The 22,115-nt window shown below is 44.8% G+C and overlaps 1 protein-coding gene across 3 annotated transcripts in view; it reads left to right on the top strand.

Moving 5' to 3' along the window:
* EPS15 (epidermal growth factor receptor pathway substrate 15) overlaps positions 1-22,115 on the top strand; it is a 67,930-nt gene that overhangs the window by 19,039 nt on the left and 26,776 nt on the right. For 2 of the 3 annotated variants that reach the window (XM_075616329.1, XM_075616330.1), the window contains exons 4-12: positions 192-239; positions 1,850-1,945; positions 3,143-3,208; positions 3,823-3,948; positions 6,167-6,226; positions 6,655-6,861; positions 8,504-8,649; positions 15,965-16,121; positions 20,629-20,714. In XM_075616329.1, coding sequence (XP_075472444.1) covers positions 192-239; positions 1,850-1,945; positions 3,143-3,208; positions 3,823-3,948; positions 6,167-6,226; positions 6,655-6,861; positions 8,504-8,649; positions 15,965-16,121; positions 20,629-20,714 — 992 coding nt within the window. The remainder of the gene's footprint in view (positions 1-191; positions 240-1,849; positions 1,946-3,142; positions 3,209-3,822; positions 3,949-6,166; positions 6,227-6,654; positions 6,862-8,503; positions 8,650-15,964; positions 16,122-20,628; positions 20,715-22,115) is intronic. The other variant, XM_075616331.1, reaches the window with a different exon arrangement.

The following is a 22,115-nucleotide window of genomic DNA, read 5'->3' as shown; positions in this document are numbered from 1 at the left end:
AAAAAAAAAATATTATTTAGATTATACATATATGTTATCCCTTTATCATATATGTATAATATTTTGAGTAGTAGTCACTTCATGCGGACTGGCTCACACATTTAATTGGAATACAAGTATATCCGCTGTGTTTTCCTTTGGGACTTACATTCCCAGGAACTGACCCTACACCTTTTTGTTTCCGTGCACAGATTTGGGATTTGGCGGATACAGACAGCAAAGGCTATTTGAACAAACAGGTAAAATTGTCCTCTTTGTTTTACCTTTAACCTCTTAACTGTCAGAAGGGTCAGCGTGGGTGAGAATTCCCCCTGGGCACGGGGTGTGACTCTTGCTGGTGGATACAAATGGAAGGAATACAGGCATACCCCGCTTTAAGGACACTCACTTTAAGTACACTCGCGAGTAAGTACATGTCGCCCAATAGGCAAACGGCAGCTCCCGCATGCGCCTGTCAGCACATCCTGAACAGCAATACCGGCTCCCTACCTGTACTGAAGCTGTGCACAAGCGGGAGACTATAGAGCCTGTTACAAATGCGTTATTTATATCAGTTATGCACGTATATGACGATTGCAGTACAGTACATGCATCGATAAGTGGGAAAAGGTAGTGCTTCACTTTAAGTACATTTTCGCTTTACATACATGCTCCGGTCCCATTGCGTATGTTAATGCGGGGTATGCCTGTATTCATGCTTTGCGATCAGCAGATAATTAGCAAATCACGTATTTTGACGAGCGATTCAGTGTACGTCATGTCATGCTGCTCGTTGGCAAAATAATGATTTGGGAATGTTTCACTCAGATGATCATTATTGCAGTATACACATTTCTTTTCTTTCATGATATCAGAAATGTCAAGGTGTGTACAGTCTTATAGGGCAGCGGTGCGCAAAGTGGGGGGGGAGATTTTGCTGGGCGGTTGTAGAGGTCCCGCGCTCTTCCCCCAGGCATTTAAATTAAATGCCGGGGAATCGCGTGAGGCCTCTGCAACTGTTTACTTACCGGGATTCAGCCGGCTGTGACACGTCGCCATGGCAACGCCGCGGCGTCATGTGACGTCACACGCATCAAATGACGCCGCGGGTCACTTGACCCCGCAGCGTCATCTGACGCGGATGAAGGTAGGCGGGGGGAGGGGCGCGAGAGCCGGAGGGAGGGAGACAGGGGGGCGCAGCACCAAAAGTTTGCGCTCCCCTGTTATAGGGCACTATAATCTCACGCAATTATCCCCGGCCCAGTATATACCACGTACACCAATGGGTCTCTAGTTTAGTTTATTTTAGCACGGGAACCGCTGGAGGATTTTTAAAATCTCGGGGGAACCCCTGTTCATCAGTCCTCACTCACCCCTTCCCGCTCACACACACCACACTCGCCCACACCCCTTAAACATGTCGGCTGCCCAGCGGGCGTGCCCCCTCCTGTCTGCAGACGCTGCGATCCGCTTCTCCTCTCTCTTCTGATTCCGGCCTCAGGAGAACAGAGCAGCCGCTCGATCTCCAGACCGCATGGGACGCGTCTGCTTAGCAGCCGGTAGATTGTTCCCCTCTGGGCTCTGGCACTCTTGCCAGGAGATCGCGGCAAACCGGAGTAACCCGGCACCCTGTTTGAGAAATAATAACGTACGCCGTACACGTGTATCGTACGCAGCTTCTTTCCGGCACCATAACGCTGCGCAACCTCCATCTCTCTGAGCAGCACTTCAGTGTCCGAGGGATGTTGGTCGCATGTGCGACCAGAAGACAGTAGCCGGAACAGTGCTTATGATACGTTATATGTGCTGTGTGATGATGATGATGATGACGATGTAATATTATCCAACCTCCTCTGCCATTTCTTCCCAGGAGTTTTTTGTGGCCCTGCACCTGGTGGCCTCTGCTCAGAATGGGATGGACGTTTCCCTCGGCAGACTTAACGTGGTGGTCCCCCCACCCAGATTTGTAAGGAAACACACTTTGCTTTAATGAAACGCTTGTGTCTCCCCCGTCTGGTGGTTCCACGTTTGCCGCTGTAACCCATAACGCTTTGCAATACGCTGCAGCCCGTCCCAGAGAGGAGCTTAGTTTAGTCACTTGTTCAAAACAAATTGGATGGCCCCGTTCCATGAATCGTGCGCACATGCAGAAGGAAGCTTGGGGGGGGGGGGGCTTTTAGCGCTGGGGAGCGGAGACAATGCCGTCGCCAACATAGCAAAGGGAGAAATGTAAGGAAAACCGCACACAATGTAATAACAAGTGCACACAAAGTGATAAATTACACAATTACACACAGTACTGTCCCAAGGGAAATGCTCTTTAAAGGACCTTCCAAGAAGTCCAAAGCGACAGACGGAGCGCAAATTATCTTGAGATACAAATCAAAAGGGGGCAAAAAAGGAGAATAATGGTGCAGTGTAATAAATCACAATAATGACCAATACACTCACAAGTGTAGATGATGTTCAAGCCTTTCCAGTCTTTTTTGACGACAAAAGACTATTCTGAGTTTTTGCTCTATATGTGTCCCTTTGTCTTTTGAAACCAAACAAGCCTATGATTGAGCCACCTGTGCTGAAGCAGGGATATCCTGAAAACCTGACCTGTTGGTGGCCCTTGAGGACTGAAGTTGCCCACCCCTGCTCTTTGCTTTCCTTTGTGCTTTTTTATTTCTCTCTGACACACAGGTTTTTTAAAACATACATACATACATATACAGACACATATATAATACATATATATACATACATACATATACAGACACATATATAATACATATATATATACATACATACATATACAGACAAATATATAATACATATATATACATACATACATATACAGACACATATATAATACATATATATACATACATACATATACAGACACATATATAATACATATATATACATACATACATATACAGACACATATATAATACATATACATACATACATACATACATACACAGACACATATATAATACATATATATACATACATATACAGACACATATATAATACATATATATACATACATACATATACAGACACATATATAATACATATATATACATACATATACAGTACATGAGGAAGTGAAGCGCATAGAAGAGCGATTTGAGTGCTGCTCTGAAAGAAATGTGTTCTCTCGCTCTCTTAGCACGACACGGGAAGCCCGTCCCTGGTCACAGCGCCAGCGTCCTCGGATGTGCCGTGGATTGTCAAAGTGAGTTTGCGGAGCTGACACTTGTGCAGCATTTTTGAAGCATATTAAGCAGGCGTGGTGTCCGGCTAATTCTGAGGGCGTCTCACTGCCCCGACGACTGCCTTCCAGGCTGTGTGGCTGCTAAGACGTCATTGTCATCTCGCGTTCATTTGTTAACCGATTTGCTGCCAGATGGAGATTCAGACGAACTAGCTGGGGTGACCTCTGACCGTGAAGTGGTTAAAATGCAATTTCTTTGATCAAAATACACCAACGGGATTATACATGAAGGTCCTTTATGGGTTAACACACCAGAATTGGCGTTAACTCCCATTCAAGTCAATAGCAGTTGTGTTGACTGTGATGCGCGAACCCGTAACCCGAGCTTAGTGAATCTGTCCCTACTGTTACTTATTTGAATCCTGTAATGTATTGCAGGCCTCTAAGGCCTCTAAGGCAGTGCAAGAGTTAATGTCCCTTTTAATCCCTTGTTGAAATGTGTTTGAAATGTTGAAATGTGCAGAGTATACGAATACACCGAATACACCTAATGGGTACGATGTGCGTGTTCACCGCTGGCAGACCATGTGAGGGATGAAGCATGGAAATAAATAGCATTCTGTTGTGTATCGCAGTCAGAAGAAAAGTCTAAGTATGATGCGATCTTCGACAGCTTAAACCCTGTGAGCGGATTCCTGTCTGGGGATAAGGTGAAACCTGTACTGCTCAACTCCAAGCTGTCTGTGGATATTCTGGGGAGAGTGAGTATTTATATCTGTCTGTCTTTCACCTGTCTACATATCTGTCTGGCTGGCTGTGTCTATTCTGTATATAAATGGATCCACTTATTCATGTTTCTCATTGGTCAGCGTTTCTGATTGTAATGCTTGGATAACCATGCTTTGTCATATATCCTAGTTGAGGTATGTTACGTATGGCACACCTGTGAGTACGTGACCTGCATATGGGGCAAGGGTTAATACATAGCTCGAAAGCTGGCCCACTTTTTACCTATGCAAAGATCCCTCAAATTAACAATATCTCTCCTCAGTCAGTCCCCATATACCATCTGTCATGAACGGCACACAAGTGAGCATGTGACTTAGATATGCAACCAGGGTTAATACACAGGGCTACTCTAGCCAACTCGCCTTTCTCCTGTGCAAGATACTTTCAAAGAGTTAATATTAACCCCTTGCTCAATTGCATTCCTGTCTATTCATTGCCACCACCCAAGAGTTATGCAAAAATATGTACATTAATATATATCTGCCAGGGTTTTTGGTCCCTGTCTATTATAAAAAAAACTATGCACTTAACACACACACATCTGTTGTGCAAAATGTGTCTGAAAATATAGATACTCTCTCCAGAGCGGGCAACAGTTCATTCAGAGTCCCAAAGCATAATTTATTAAAGAATTGTTTAATATATATATAAATATAGTGCTTCAGATAGAAAAAGATAATTACAAGAACATGCAATTGCAGTAAATGCAGGATAGTTTCTTAAAATAACAGGATAAAACAGAAATCCCTATACAGTACGTTGCGATATGTCAGGATTTTCCCCCAGAGAGGTCACTGGCATAGAAATAGGAGAATTCATGTGTTTGGTCCAAAACACACCTCTGTTGAAATCTGATTTTCATAATACCTTGCTATATCTTATGTACTATTTTTTCCTCATTTGAAACAACTTAAGCCCAGCCCTGTCGTAAATCAGCTGCTAGCTTGATGGTTTAACGACAGAGTAAAACAACTTCTACCAAACGACGTTTACGTTTTTGCCTCAATATATAAATGCACTCATAACTTCCTTTCTCTAATACTTAGACACACGTGAGTCATATCAATAGATTCAAGCGATTATGACGGATGTAACATGACAATTTTTGACAGACCTGCCCCTAAGTTTGAGTGACAAATAGATATCTGTACCTTATTACCTGCTAGACCTGACATGTGTGGTCTCATTGCATGCGACTCTCTGCAACGATTACAGATATGTAATTCTCAGTATGTACAGTAGCTGTCGTCACATGATATTCTCATTTTTAATAAAGTCCTCCAACTTAGGCCGCACCCATAATTAACGCGCGAACAAAAGGCCGCACCTCTACAAGGCTGGCCATAGAGTGTGCGACCGCGCTCGCTATGGAGCACGACAAAAATTTTTTTGTTGTGCTACAGCTGGGTTACGTGCGCGGTTCAGCCAATGAAGGCGAACCGCTCACGTGATGTCACAGGCACGCCTCCCCGTCGCGTCTCATCCTCCAGATCCCCAGGCCAGGGATCGCCTCTGCTTCGTAACGTGCACCAACTATAGCCGAGGCCCTAGGCATGACCTATGTCTCTCCTCTCTCTGGAATGCATCACTAATCATTCAAGAACGTTTAATTTTCTTTGAGGCTGAAAGAATAGTTCCTGGCTATCGTTTATCGTCCAATACATGACACGTCACTTTTAGTGATAGCTCCCTACCCCCCGCCCCCACAATTAAGTCCTCTTTGTAGGTCTGCACAGACCCAGGAAGAGTCGTAACCTATCGTAAACCCAATATATTGTATTTTTTCAATCAAACCGTAGCTATATTAACCTCTGAAGCACCAGATTGATTAAAATACATAATATCTCATGATATTATCATGACAAGGTAATATTAGGGTTACCATAAGTCCATCCCCCCCCCCAAAAAAAGAGGACACAATATCGCTCACGCATGTGCAGTTGGTGTTCATCGCTAGCACCTGCGCGGTCGGCATTCCCGGATATTTTTAGTTATTTCAATATTCCTCCCGGTTGACGACCTTAAATCAAAAAGCCGGACATGTCCGGGAAAACACGGACCTATGGTAACCCTAGGTAATATCAAAACAAACCAATTCACAAACGGCCAGGGGGGGGATTTTTGCTGTGAAGTCTTAAACTCAGAGGAAATCTTTGGACCGCCCGTTTGTTCATCTTTTCTTCTTTCTAGGTCTGGGAGTTGAGTGACATTGACCACGACGGATTATTGGACCGCGATGAGTTTGCAGTTGTAAGTAAATATTGAAACCACTCATTGAAATCAGTTTAAGGACGTAGAATACTCGTCAATGGCTATCATGTGGTTTTTTTTCTTTTCATTTTATACTCATTACAAGGTCCGGCATGACTGCAATGTGTTGAATGGAACCTTTTAGCCACGATGAAAGCGCCGCCGGCGGTCCATCACCACTACAACTCACCACCAGGCAGGTTGTCGCTGCTCATAGTCCCGGGTGACCTGCCACGGCAGTGACTTATAGTGGCGGCGGACCACCAGTGGCACTTTTGTTGTGCCCAAAGGTCCTACACCGTGCAAGGTGTGGCTAGCTCCTATAAATATAAGCGTAAAACAAGCATGCAGTCCAACTACGGCAGTATCGTCCGAGCGTTTATAGAGTGCGCATTTAAGTGGAGGTTGCCTCTGTCTTGTTTTCCAAGGCCATGTTTCTGGTATACAGCGCCCTTGAAAAAGAGCCGGTGCCCGTTTCCTTACCTCCTGCGCTGGTGCCACCCTCAAAGAGGAAAGCAAGCAGTACTGCAGCATCTGTGCCAATCATCCCTCCTCTGCCTATGCCGCCTTCCAAAGAGCCACGTCACTCGCTGCCACTAGTGGGAATCCAGCCCACAAAAGTACCTGTGACACAGGTAAGGGCGATTAAACCTGATCTCTCTGGAGATGTCTCGCCGCCATATTTTGTATGTGTTGTTTTTATTTTTGTTGACCAGGCGTGGCCTGACGAGGCACAGGGAGATGATTCAGTGTATGTGGCAGGAAGTACACACTGGCGTAATTGGGACACAAACACATCAACCACTTTAATATGCCTCCCTTCCTTATCCGGGAGAAGGAGCTGTCTGTGTTCTGCCAATGGAAATCCACTACAGGGGACCAGTTTAGAATGAGTGGTGCCAATACAGTGTCTCCTCTCTTTGCTCCCACAGAGAGCAGTGTCACACTGCAGAGCGTGGCAGGGAAAGAGTTAAAATGGCTCTAAAAGCCACAGTGTAAAAGTTATTTCTATTGAGGGACTCGTGACGTTTTTGGGAATAGCTAAGCCATACAGGGCGATCATTAACACAAGGACTGTCCAATATGTATGCGTGTCTTTATTTATATATAGCGCCCACAGTTGTACTCGGCGCTTTACAAAGAGACAATACATTCCAGGGAATTGGAATACAATAAGTGCAACAAAGTTAGAAAATAGGAAGGGAAATCTCTGCCCCGGGGAGCTTACAATCTACAGAAAGTGGTATGTTGGAAACTTACAGAGACTGCAGGTGAGGGAATAAGTGTGGTAGATGGAAGTGTTTGGCCACAATAGTTGGTAGGAGCGATTGTGGGTGTGAGAGAGTAACCAGGAGTCCAGGGTATTGAAATGCTTCATTTAAGAGGTGGTTTTAAGGTTTGACTTAATGGTGGGGAGAGAAGGTGCTTGGTGTATAATGAGGGTGAGGGAGTTCCACAGGTAAGGGGCGGTGAGGGGAAAAAGGTTAAAGGTGAGAGAGAGCAGTAGGGTGGAGAGGAGACAGTTCTGGGTAGAGCGCAGGAGACGGACAGGGGCATAATGAGAGATCAGAGCTGATATGTAGGGAGGAGCAGATGAGTGCAGAGCCTTAAAGTAACGTGGAGAACATTGTAGGTGATCCGAAACTTGATGGGAAGCCAAGAGAGGGATTTAAGGGGCAGATAGTCCAGTAACGGTAAGGTATCCGCTGTGACTCATTATTACACGGGATAGTCTTATCAGCGCTCTGTATCATCATTTTCTGCATTGCAAATTCTGAACAGAACGGTGTAAACTCAGTGTTTTATAAATGATATTGCATGACAAATATGTAATAGTGCAGAGATGCCTAACTTGTAATGTTCGCCTTTTCATGTTAGAAAACTTGTCTTCGTCTTATAATTTTCCTGTATTCTGCCCTTCACCTTCTTGGTCGGATGCGTGTGTGTCTGTGTGTCTGTCTGTCTGTGTGTCTCTCTGTGTGTCTCTCTGTGTGTCTCTCTGTGTGTCTGTCTGTGTGTCTGTCTGTGTGTGTGTGTGTCTGTCTGTCTGTGTGTCTGTCTGTGTGTCTGTCTGTGTGTCTCTGTCTGTGTGTCTCTGTCTGTGTGTCTGTCTGTGTGTCTGTCTGTCTGTGTGTCTGTCTGTCTGTGTGTCTGTCTCTGTCTGTCTGTCTGTCTGTGTGTGTGTGTCTCTGTGTCTGTGTGTGTGTCTGTGTGTCTGTGTGTCTGTGTGTCTGTGTGTGTGTCTGTACCAGGAATGATTCTGTCTTGTGTTTTTAGTGGGTCGTGTCACATGCAGAAAAAACGAAATACGACGAGGTCTTCCTGAAGTTGGACAAAGACTGCGATGGGTTGGTGTCTGGGCTTGAGGTGCGGGAGATTTTCCTGAAGACTGGTTTACCTTCAGGATTACTCGCTCAAATCTGGTAATTGCATATAAACCTGCTCTGGAATGGGATGGGGTGAACGGCATGTTAACTAATGCCAGCGTTTTCAAGAACAAACTCTGTTTCTTCTGACTGTAGTAGCTATAGTCGCCCTGGGGAAGTTTACACTTAGGTTTGGTATTACTATATATTTACTATACTATATATTGGGTGAGTTTGCCAGATGGATTTATGCAATTTAATGGGCCAAGATGAATCCTTCCAATATTATATAAAGGTTGTATAACACATCTGCAGCAGGGTTTGTGTTTTATTTATCATTTTTTATAAACTTTTTGGGGAAACCCAAAAATACATGGTCTCATGTTTGTGCAATAAAAGGTGTTACTGGGCCTGATCCCATAACAGAAAGCCCTAATAAAGTCAATGAGGCTATCGCACCTTACAGAATAAAGCGATCCTGTCTGTAACACGTTTGTAATATTGGCTATTGAATTTGGGATATATTGACTTGCCAGCTTGAGCCCCACACAGTAAAAAGAACACAACAGATATGCCAAAAGCGGCTATAAGATTTTTGGGGGGCCTAGGTGGAAAATGTATGGGAGGCCTGGCCCCTGTCACTCACCACCCAATGTCCCGTCCCCCTGTGCTGCCTGTCGGACTGTCGCTCTAAACCAGGGGTGGCCAACTTCAGTCCTCAATGGCCACCAACAGGTCAGGTCTTAAGAATATCCCTGCTTCAGCATAGGTGGCTCAGTCATTGATTGATCCATAGATTGAGCCACCTGTGCTGAAGCAGGATTGCTGTTGGCCACCTTTGCTCTAAACAGTGCCACACCATTCGGCAGCAGTTGTCCCTGCGAGCGTCCTCAGGCACGCAACCAGAAGGCAGAACGCTCTCGGCAGCGATACAGTTATGTTGGGGTCAATTTTCATTTTTTTTTTTTTTGTCTCCCAAATTGGCTAAAGCTCTACCAGCCCATTATAACGGGCATTGGCTTAAACCTTCAATCTATTGGGAGACGAAAATAAAACTTACACTGCACATACCTACTATACTGTACATACAGAGACACACACTTATACACTGACACACAAACAGACATACTAGTCATAGGCACACGAACACATACATTCAGGCGTGCATACATAGGCACAGACATATACAAAGACTAGGAGACTGTTCATGCACACCTGAATAAATGCACTGAAAATACGATCTTCTAATCAGATCGCCACGTTATGTGCCGTCATATTGGGGACTTCTCTGTTACTTGGGAGGAAATTTCGACTTAATGGGAGGGGCGATCTGATTTATATAGAAGGGCAAGCATTGGTCTCTACATTCATTGCCTCTTACTTATGAAGAAGGGTAAAACCCACGTGGCCCACCTTGCCTGGCAGATAAGAACCACGTGGCCCACCTTGCCTGGCAGAGAAGAACCACGTGGGCCCACCTTCTCTGCCCATTTTCCCATCTCCCGTAAATTCTCAGACCCTATTTGGTCCTTGGCTTTATTTCATAGTTAGGATACGCTTATATCTGTCCCAAGCATGGACTTGTGATGGACCTCAACACATGACTACCATTGATCCTCAGATCTGATAAGGGGGCTTTTTCTCCCCCTGGTAAGACTGCCTTGCATCTAACCAGGAAATATCTCCTGTGTTCAGTGGGACACAAGCTCTTCAAATGGAATATTTGATGTGATTTGTGCAACCTATGTAGCTATTTTGGATCAAACACATTTGAATTTTAGTGCATTTATTAAGGTGTGCATACATTTCGCTGTATTCTCTAGTTCAGCGGTTCCGACCTTTTTTACAATGTGCACCCCATGCTAGAAAATATTTGGTCCGCAAACCCCTCATTAATAAATCTTATTACCTACCCATCAGCCTATCGTTAACACCTGTATGACCGATCCCAGGCAGTAATAGTGTCCTGAGCTCGTGGCGGGAATGCACACTTTATAAGGTCCCAAACTGCCCCTCAGTGAGTGCAGGCAGCATGGGTGGTATAGCTATCAATCACTGTGGAAGCTTCCAAAGTCACGTCCCAGAATGCCATGCTGCTGTGGATGCAAAGCATTGTTGGGAGCTGCTTTGGAGGCTCCTGTTGTAATTAGCAGCGATACCACCCAACCTAACTTGCAATTTGGGGTAGTCTGCACACAGGCTCAGGAACCCACTATACTGCCTGGGATCTGCCATTACATATATTTTTGGGGCGACTTCCTTGGAGACACCTCAAAAATCCTAAGGGGTTCCCGAACCCCCTGTGGGAAATCGCTGCTCTAGTTATTGATTGGAAGTTTAATGGGCTCTGATGGTCCTGCCTCATCCATCGAGATCAGAGCAACCAAGAATGAGGAGAAGGTTTGACCAGATGGCAACAGGTTAATAGCATCTTGTCATTGCCTGATAGCAGGCTGCTATTTTGCACCCTGGACCAGGAATGGGAGAGAGATGTAGCCCCTTTTATTTACGTCATGGGAACCTCGTGGGCCTTCTCAAGATATACCAAGATGTTACTTCCTGGTTTCTTCAGTGGATTTCAATGGCTGTCCAATAGGAACACGTAACCGACGACGTTGCACCTTCCTATTGATTCGTAGGACCCACAAGATTCGACAGCCATTTTGTTTTTCATGAAGTGAGTTTTAAAGCAGCAATCTTCCCACCCCAGAGGCCTTAACTCCCATAATGTATGTTATAGATCATCCTTTAAAGATCCAATGGAATCTCGGAACAAACCATTCAGGACCTGCTTAGCCAATGCCGCGATTCAGCCAGTTCCTTTTCATCAGAAAAGGCAAAGGGTTTTACGTGGTCCTTTTCTTATTACCAAAAGCAACAGGAGCATTCTGGGTGATTCTGAATCAAGATGGAGTCATTAAGAGCTGTGGTAGTAGTGATGGAGAAAGGCGTATTCCTGGCCTTTTTTTTTAAAGATGCCTATCTCCACATGCCGGTAAAAGTCATGCCACAAGTTCTTGAGATTTTGTCTGGACAGCGAGCACAATCTGTTTACGGCCCTTCCTTTCAGAATGGCCATGGCCCCCAGAACCTTCGCAAAGGTCATGCCAGAGGTGGAAGCTTCCTTAAGACAAAGACCTATCCTTGTTTTTGTTCCATACCTGGATGACTGGTTAATCAAGGCTCCATAGTCGCCAGGAATCATGTGCATTTGGTACACGAAACATTGGAAGACCATGGCTGGGTTATCAATTTAGAGAAAAGCCGTTTGATTCCCGCCCAGGTGATTCAGTTCTTAGTTGTTATTGACACATTGTTGCCGGTGCCCAAGAACCTCAAGATTATGAAGGCGGTTCAGGCCTTCAGGAAGCTCTCAAGTCAAAAATGCAGTTTATGCATATGATAGGGCTTCTAATTCAGTAACCAAAGTGGTGCCTTGGGCCACATTTCATCCTAAAACCATTGCAGAAAAACTTCAGAACATTTTCGGGGCACAGGAACCCCAGCCTAAATTACAGAATTTCGTCATTGTTGAACACGAAATGCAGTCTACAGTGGTGAACCTAAAAGATACATTCTCAGAAAGGCAAATTAATAATAATTTCCCCAGCCTGGACAGTGTTAAAAACTGATGCAAGTCTCACGGGATGGGGTGCCGTTTGCCAGGATCAAGTAGTTCAGGATTTCATTGTCAAGCCGAAAGAAGCCACTTCCTATCAATGTTCTGGAGGTTCAGGCCATATTCTATGCCACTCAAGATGTGCAGGGCATGTTACAAGGACAATATTACAGCGGTAGGATATATCAAGCGGCAAGGGGGAACAAGAAGCCCAAGAGTTCTCAAGGAGGTTTGTATGGTCTTGGCTTGGGCAGAGAAACTAGTCCCATGTATTTCAGCGACATACATATCAGGAGACAAGAATTACAAAGCAGACTTTCTGAGCGGTATTCAGTGCACCCAGGAGAATGGGAGTTAAACCAGCAAGTGTTCAAAGAGAAAGTACAGAGATGGGGTCGTCCAACTATCAACGTAATAGCATCAGCGGACAACAAGAAAGTCCACATATACAATCATGGGGCAATTGCACGGGATGCTTTCACGATCAGTTGGAGTCTTCATCTGGGATACATATCTCCTCCTTTTCCCCTTCTGCAAGCAGTAATGAACAACATCAGGAGGGTCAGAGTGCAAGTTGTCATAATAGCTCCTTACGGGCCCAAGTGAACCTGTCAGTAGAAGTGCCTGCCATGGGTTATCCCTCCAATTCCAACATTAGTCAGGGTCCCATTCGGCACCCAAATCCTCAATCCAAAAGTTGACGGGCATGGGCAATTGAAAGGAGTTTGCTAGAAGTTCAAGGGTTCTAGGCCGGGTTGATTACTACCTTAATGCGGTCTAGGAAGAGTTACATCTAAAATGTATTATCAAATCTGGATGATGATTATTCGCTGGTGGAACTTGCGAAAAATGTAAGCTTTGCAACTTAATGTTCCGATGGTGTTTGGATTTTCTTCAACAAGGATTTGAGAAACGGTTAAAACCAATGTCCCGGAAAATCCAGGTTGCAGCACTGGGAGTACTGTATCTGAAGCAGATTGCTCTTGATCCTTTTGATTAGCAGATTTATAAAAATTTTAAAAAAAACTGCAACTAGGATCAGACCTAGAATAAGGGTCCCTATTCCATCATGGGACCTGAATCTGGTTCTGGAACCGCTCACGTCATCAGTGGTGGAGCCGATGCATGAAGTTCCTTACCTTTTAAAGTCGTCTTTCTGACAGCAATTACAATGGCACGTAGAGTCGGCGTGCTACACGCATTGTATTGTCGTCAACCTTTTCTTTCAAGTACACAAAGCGATACAATTGTGATGAGAACCGTGCTGCATTTTCAATCCTAAGGTTGTTTCCGATTTCCACATAAATCAAGACATTGTGCTATCTTTTTGTCCTAACCTGTCCAATGACCAGAAAGGACAATGGCACACTTTGGACGTATTTCGAGCTTTGACCAACTATGTGCAAAGGACCAGTATTTTCAGGAAATCCTTGAGGTTATTTATCCACTTTTATGGCCTATAAGAGGGCCACCGGCTTAGATTGCGACACACACATTTTCTTTTCTACCCCTGACCTTACATCTGCTGTTCAGACCAAAGTTTCTGAATGTCTCTCTGCGATATCATCCTGGATGGCCCTCCGCCAACTTAAACATGTCAAAAACAGAGCTCCTTATATTTCATCCCAAACCTGGCCCTACTACCTCCTTTCACATTACTGTTGGAAGTACTATCATTCAACCAGTAACCCAAGCACGCTGCCTAGGGGTCACACTCGACTCCTCTCTCTCATTCTCCTCTCACATTCAAAACGTATCTAAAACCTGTTGCTTTTTCCTCCGCAATATTACAAAGATACGCCCTTTCCTCTGTTACTCGACTGCTAAAACTTTGACTCAGGCCCTCATTCTTTGCCGTCTCGATTACTGTGTACCCTCCTGCTATCCGGCCTTCCTGCCTCTCACCTGTCTCCCCTACAGTCTATCCTAAACGCAGCTGCCAGAATCGCTCTACTCTTTCCTAAATCTGTCTCAGAGTCTCCCCTGCTCAAATCACTCTCCTAGCTTCCTATCAAATCCCACATCTCGCACTCAATTCTCCTCCTCACTTTTAAAGCTTTACACTCTTCTGCCCCTCCTTACATCTCAGATCTAATTTCTCGCTATGCACCATCCCGACTCTTGCATTCTGCTCAAGGATGTCTTCTCTCTACCCCTTTGTATCTAAAGCCCTCTCCCGCCTTAAACCTTTCTCACTGACTGCCCCATATCTCTGGAATGCCCTTCCCCTCAATACCCGACTAGCACCCTCTCTATCCACCTTTAAGACCCACCTTAAGACACACTTGCTTAAAGAAGCATATGAGTAGCACCTGGGCTAATACTATACACATGATACATAAAGCTTGGGCCCCTGCAGACGCACTTATCAGAACGCCCTCCTACTGTCTCTGTATGTTGTTCCTACCTACAGTACCAATTAGATTCTAAGCTCTTCGGAGCAGGGACTCCTCTTCCTAAATGTCATTTTTATGTCTGAAGCACTTATTCCCATGATCTGTTATTTGTATTATTTGTTATTTAGATGATTGTCACGTGTATTACTACTGCAAAGCGCTATGTACATTAATGGCGCTATATAAATAAAGACATACATACATATCCAGCTGGATCGGAGCGACTGTTTGTCAGGCATACAAATCAGCAGGAACGAACCCACCTGAGGAAAGGGGGAAAAAAAGGAATTCTACAAGGGCCGTGGCTATTTTACAGGCAAAAAAGACTCAAGCTTCTGCTCGAGAGAGATGCAGAGGCACAATGTGGTCATCTTTACACATGTTCACTAAACACGGCCTGGACGGTCAAGCTTCAACCGATGCAAGTTCTGGGGGAAAGGGCTTCAGGCAGACGTTCTGGCGGCTGAAACGGATGCATCCTCCCAACAGGTTTAAAATTGCCCTGCGACAGCCCACCGGTGCCTGGCTGCCATAGAGGTCGTAGAAGAAAATAGGACATTTACCAACCGATATGTTTCGGTTTCTTGAAGTCATCGATGGCAGCGCACGTCCCTCCCTTATTCTCTACCTTCTCATATGTTTATGCATCTTTTTAGAGAGCTTGGATAGAAGATAACTGACCGGGGTTGGGCCTTTTTATACTGGTTGGTTGCTGCCATTCTAACTCGATTGGAAGGAGGCATTAACCAATCGATGTCTAGCTGCCATCGAGGACTTAAAGAAACCAAAATATCAGTCGGTGAACTTCCTATTGTTTTAATCTCTAGCTTCTGAGGTTACCATGGAAAACTTTAGACTCTGGGGAGAGCTTCATTTTAACCTCCCAGACACTTAATATATGTAAAAAAAAAAAAAAAAAAAAAAATGTACATCTCCTTAACGGAACATCACTTTTTCAAATAAACAATGCAAAATAAAAACAGCGACTCACGCCGGCTGCTGCTTTAAAACCCGTAACGTCGCTTAGAATTATCTTGGGAACCGCAGCGTTCCTGGAGCTAAAACGTTGTGGGGTTCCGCTCCGGGGGACCCCTGATTTCCCGGGGGGATTGGGGAGGAAAAAACAGCCGGGGATTGCTGCTTTAACATTGAAGCCTCAGTACAGGCATCGGCATGCTGTATATTTGCAATAACACGGACGTGCTCGGAGATGTAACATTCTGTCTAATAGTTGTAATGTTTGTTTTAAAGTTTGAGATCCATCTAATAACCGCAAGTTCCCGCCCAGTAGCCTTGTTTCCAGGTTTCTCTGTTGGATCCGTGCTTGAACGTGACCTTTTTGTTGGTGTGTCTGCAGGGCTTTGTGTGACACAAAAGACTGCGGGAAGGTCTCCAAGGAGCAGTTTGCGCTGGCCTTCCATTTCATCAATCAAAAGCTGGCAAAGGGCATCGACCCCCCACATGTCCTGACCCCAGAAATGATTCCTCCATCTGAGAGAGCTGCTGTAGCCAAGGTCAGGAACAGGCCTGTATGTCTGTGTATGTGTGTGTGTGTATATATATTTTGTGTATTTTGTGTTTATGTATAAATATATGTATATATATATATATATATATATATATATATATATATATTGTGTGTGTGCTCATTTGTATGTCATTTCCCAGAATCCCTTGCTGCAGTGGAAGTGCTGTGTGCTGGGCGATAATGGTGAAAGACAGGGTTGGAGACCTGTCTGAGACATGCAAATGAGCATACAGTAATGTTTCCATTTGATAGATATATATATGTGTGTGTATACAATATAGTTTTTCACCCTTGCTGTCCTTAATTTCGTTTTGTGTGGCTGGCGTTCTTAACCTCTTTACTGCCAAAAGAACCTTCAATAATTGCAACATAATATTCTGATAATGTGCACTTCCGAGCACAGTCGCACGTCTCAGACAGATCCCATAATTACACAGCGTACAGCGCTTTCACTGCAGCCAAGGATTGTGGGTAATGACATGCAAATGAGCGCTCATAGTGGGTCACGCTGTGTGTCTTATCCACTTTACCCTGGATCCCTTTAATCTTATGCCTGGCTTCTAAGCGCTTGTACAGCAGAGCCTGGGTTCTAGACGTGCATGCAGCACACATATTGTAACACCGGATCCGTGGCCTGATTATATTATTAGTGTGTCTATCATGGCATGGGATAGTGCAGAGAATATCTTATAGGAAGGCTGCTAGTAGCAGGCATGAGGCAGCGTATCCGAGCATGAGGGTAATGACATTGCCTATTTAGACACAATCTTTAACACACAAGCCACAGAAATCCAGGATTAAAGCCTCAGCTCTCCCCCCCCCCCCAAATTTTTTTTTCCCTTTTTTAAAATCCTCTGATAGTAGGATGGGGCGGGGGTCGCCCAGATCTGTATTTACTTTTCTCAGCTGTAGGGACCCCACAGTCCCCAAGATTCCTGTGTATTTCCAGGGGATTTGGAATAAAAAATCAAGATGAGTGCTGGGGTTATCCAGTAGGAAGCCGCAATGACATTGCAGCTTCTTATTGGCTCGCTGGAGTGAGGGCGACCCGGCAGCCATGTTTATCTCCCAATAGGAAAAAAAATAAGCAGTAAATTCACAGGTACATTTCTCTGGAACCGGAGGCCCCCGGAGGGGAGAAAAGTACGGGACCTTCTTGTTTAAATTGTCTCTTTTATTTGTTTAAACTGGAGACGTGGAGGACTGCGTCTTTAAGTAATAATATATATGTTTATTTAGCGTTAAACGTTTTTTATGATACTGCTGTGTGCGGGTTTTTTTTTTAACCCTTTGTCTGCCAGAGGGGCCAACTGCGCTTTGCAAAGAAACGGTCCTGGAGAAGGTAGTTTTATGTTCTATACCAGAGGGGGCCACCAACAGGACAGGTTTACAGGATATCCCTGGTTCAGCACAGGCGGTGCAGTCTTTGACTGCGCCACTGATTGAGCCACCTGTGCTGAAGCTGGGATATTTTGAAAACCTGACCTGTTGGTGGCCCTTGAGGACTGGAGCTGGCCATTGCTTTTTATACAATGTGTAAGCGGGAAGCGCAGCAAACGTCTGTCATACCTAAAATGTGGCGTTTGGGGAAATGTCGCCATTTCACTTTTCTTTTGTTAGTGGGCAGTGTGAAATGTAAGGCACAGCTGCACAATACATCACAACTTCACAGGGGTTAAAATACGCCAACTCTTCCTGGGATGTGCGGTCACCTTCCCAGCATGGTACAATAAACCCATATTGTGTTCAGAATAGGACCCAGCAGATCCCAACCTTGTTGTGGAGCAGGGGTGGCCAACGCCTGTCCTCAAGGGCCACCAACAGGTCATGCTTTCAGGATATCCCTGCTTCAGCACAGGTAGCTCAATCAGAGGTTCAGTCTTCGGCTGCACCACCTGTGCTGCAGCAGGGATATCCTGAAAACCTGACCTGTTGGTGGCCCATCAGGACTGTAGTTGGCCACTCCTGTTGTAGTATGAACACGGTCTATTATTTGTATAACACTGACTGCGTGTGATGAACAAGAAAAGCAAAATACATTAATAAACTAGGGTAGGCGTACACGTAACAGCAGAGAAAGGAGCCCGATCCCAGCCCTGATTCTAATAATAATCCCTGTATCACTATTAGCTGTTACATTGAATACACTTCCTTTTTGTATTTAACCCTCTTGCTGCTGGGAGGGGTGTGTGTTGCTAGCAGCGCTGGCAGCAAACAGGTGAATATTTGAATTGCTAGTTCTGCACTATGTCTACTAACTATTCTCCTGGGTTCTCTGCTTTGTCTCTGCTCTATTCTAGTTTGCTGGACTATTTCTTTCCTTCTGCCTCAATCTGCTCTAATATTTCCTAGCTTTCACCTCTGGTTCTGCCTTCGCAAGGTTAGACTTTTTACTATGACGTCTTGTGCTTGATCTTTTTTTTGTTGTTGTTTTAACTACTTTCCAGGCTTCTTTGGAAACTGCTGCAGCTGCAAAAAATGAGTCTGAGATGGCAGTGTTTTCAGCCCCATTTTGCAGCCATAAGCAACCTAAGGCTGCGTCCCCGCTAGCGCTGAGCGGGCGGCGCGTGTACATGCAGGACACCCGGCGCTCATGCTTGGAGTGCTCTCCAAGCATGAGCGCGCTCAGCGCCAGCGGGGACTCTGCCTAACACTTCCAATGTACTGTGATCATAAAAGCAGCCTCCCCTCATAGCTATAAGTCACTGTGAAAAGTCCAAAAGGCTCGTTAAAAGGTCACTAAAAACAAAACCTCTAATTGCTGCCAATAGTTCACTGTAATTACTGTCCTGTAAGTAACGATTTGCAGTGATGTAATTGGGCGCTCATCTAAATATCCTGTGCAGAAAATAGCGGGATAAATGTATTTTTATGAGCCCCGTCTCGCCTCCTCTCACGTACAGTATAGTGTTTGCACCCACACACCTTTCCTAACCCTGCAAAGGATTTCTCTCTCACAGTCTGACTGCAAAAAACCCCACAATAACATGTCACAAGATATACGGTGTTTCTTGCTTTTCATTAGCGACTTATAGCGAATGGAGTAAAAATGCTGACGCGGTTGTATAGTTTCATTGATTAGTGCTGAGTAAACGTGATTTTTTTTATCGAGCAAATAAAACTTTAACACAATTCACTGCCAGTTCCCTCTGGGAGTACATTTTTCAGGGTGTTCAACTTGGTATTAACGCAGCATATCAACAATTAAATAAGTGCCCGCTTGTTGTTATACTCTTAGAATTGGGCAAACCGGGTAAGCACTCCGTTTGTAGTAATGAGTCTCCACCCAGTTCCAGCTCCACAAACTGAAGTGTAATGTAAATGAGCACAATACAGGCATACCCCGCTTTAAGGACACTCACTTTAAGTACACTCGCGAGTAAGTACATTTCGCTCAATAGGCAAACAGCAGCACATGCAAGCGCCTGTCAGCACGTCCTGAACAGCAATACCGGCTCCCTACCTGTACCGAAGCTGTGCGCAAGCGGGGAGGCTATGGAGCCTGTTACACATACGTTATTTACATCAGTTATGCACGTATATAACGATTGCAGTACAGTACATGCATCAAAAGTGGGGAAAAGGTAGTGCTTCACTTTAAGTACATTTTCACTTTACATACATGCTCCGGTCCCATTGCGTTCGTTAATGCGGGGTATGCCTGTATAATACACCGTTATTACAAACGGTGCAGTTACACTGTCCGTGTTTTCATGGGGTCACCCCGCGCTCCTCGGCACTTAACCCGCTCACTGCCACAGGATGTTAGCGCGCCCATTGACAAACTTGAAGTGCTGCTTTAACCACCGTTGGGGTAGTGATGTTTTGTGCTGTGTTAGTCATTGTATGGAGGCCTCTGCAAATGTTTTGTGACGTCTCGCTGTATTTGACGTGTTTTTTGTTGTTAATGTGACTTGTTACTGTCACTTGGTGAGTCTGTTGTGCTTTCATAGATGCATATATTGCATTGTCATCACACGGGTCAGTGATCCAGTGCGTCATTAGGAATGGTTAGTTCAACACTCACGGCGATCAACATTTGTTCCTAAATGTAAAATCTGTTTCAAAGGCTGGCCTTTAAACAGCACCGGGAAAAGCAGAGGAACAAATGGCATACAATATACAATTCACACTGCTCCCGTTAGCGTTTAATACGGGCTCAAAGCTTCCTGAGATAAGAATGCCGCAGGAATTCCACATTTGTAGTGATCGGGACCAGAGTTAAGCTTTTTTTCCCCCCCAAAAAGGTCAGGCTTCAGGAAAAAAAAAAGTCAACCCGCATTTTGTCTAATAGAAGTTAAACGAGGTTGTCACAATAAAGTTTGAGATCACGAAGCAAATAGGCCAATTCTACAACCAAATTGGACCAGGTAGGTGGGACTGCGACTTTGAAACTGCACAACTGGATTGAAATTGATAGTGATGGCTCAATCCAGTGGCTACGGGGTTAACCAGAGCCTGTTCCGTGACGCCTCTCTGCGCTTCTCTTCCAGGACTCATTGGCCCCCAGCCCTGTTGCTGATTTTTCTGCCATTAAAGAACTGGACACTTTACACAATGACATTGTGGAATTACAGAGGTGAGTACGTACTATTTGGCTTAGTGGGAATCAGATGGTGGAGTCTCTCTATTCCCCACTGAGAGGGCAGTCCGGTCCGGGGCGCACATGACCGAAAGCCAGTGACACGTCTAGCAAGTCAAGTGGAAAAGCATAATAATAATTAATAATAATAAAAATCAGACCAGTGTAAATATTTCCAAAATATATATTTTTTTAACTTGTAACATTTCCGGGGTAAACAAGCTCTTTGGCGGGTTTTACAGTCTTTATTTGATGTATTTTGGGGATTAGACTATGCCAGTCATTACAATTGTTAGCTTGGCTTTGTTCCTTTGTTTACAAAGTAATTATGGTGCCATCAAACAGATATACATAGGTAGCTGCTATACTTCAATTCGGTGTTCCCGACGAGCAATACATATTCATGTCTGTAAAACCGCTACTTTAGTGTTGATTGAATCTTTCTTAGAAAGAGGATTATACAGATTGAGTTGATAAAATAAATACAATTCTGACCGCTAACTCAAACTGCCCCTTTAAAACCGCAGAACAGGCTGCATTGTGTTTTATTTGTGTTTGTAATGACCGGTTGGAAGCCGGGAGTCTCCGGGGTTAAACTGTGTTAATTTCAGCTCTGGGGACCCCCTGCTTCCAGAGGGGTACTTACCTCCGTAGGGGGTACCGCAGTGCAGCCTGTCCTGCTGCTGCAAACTCTTTCAAGGTTGGGAAACATCCGTGTGCTAACTTTTGCACACGGCCCGTCCCTTGGCGCTGATTGAAGCATCTCCTTGGTTACCCCAGATACTTGCACGTGACGCTCTTCCCCCCTGCATGGGAGAGGGGGTACAGGTGAGGGGTATATTGTGGGTTGCAGTTTAACAGCAGCTGCTGGCTATTTATGAAGGAGAAATGTTAACCATGTGTGTACCCGTGTCAGTGAAGGGGTTAAATGGATGTTTGGTGCTCAGTTGTAGGAATAGTTAGTGACATCATTACCCGGTAATTACTCAGGCTGCCTGGTTGCAGCGTCTCTGTGGACATGACAGCGTATTTCTCTGGCTAACACGCAGGCGGTTTGGTTTCTAGATGAGAGAAAAAGTCTGTGAGATTTGTGTCCCAAGCTGCTCAATTCTTCTATAAATCTTGTGATTTGGGGATAACATTTGCAGCCAGCCGTCCTCATGGCTTAAAAAAAAAAAAAAAAAAGTTGTGACATTGCGTCAAAGTTCCCCCCCCCCAAAAAAAACGCTCTGCTGCGTCTCGGTAATCATTCCACGTGCGCCTTTACAGTCTACTTTCAAAGCTTCACGTATCTTCTTTTGTCGAAGATAAATTGAATGTTCATCATCTTCCACTAAAGCTTTTTTTTCTGCCCCGAACAAGCGTCACATCAGGATAACGAAAGTGTCGCCGGTTTAG

This window comes from Ascaphus truei, chromosome 10 (genome assembly GCF_040206685.1).
Source record: "Ascaphus truei isolate aAscTru1 chromosome 10, aAscTru1.hap1, whole genome shotgun sequence".
Classification (NCBI taxonomy): Eukaryota; Metazoa; Chordata; class Amphibia; order Anura; family Ascaphidae; genus Ascaphus; species Ascaphus truei.
The sequence above is the reverse complement of the archived record's forward strand: the minus strand, read 5'-3'. Positions and strand labels throughout refer to the sequence as shown.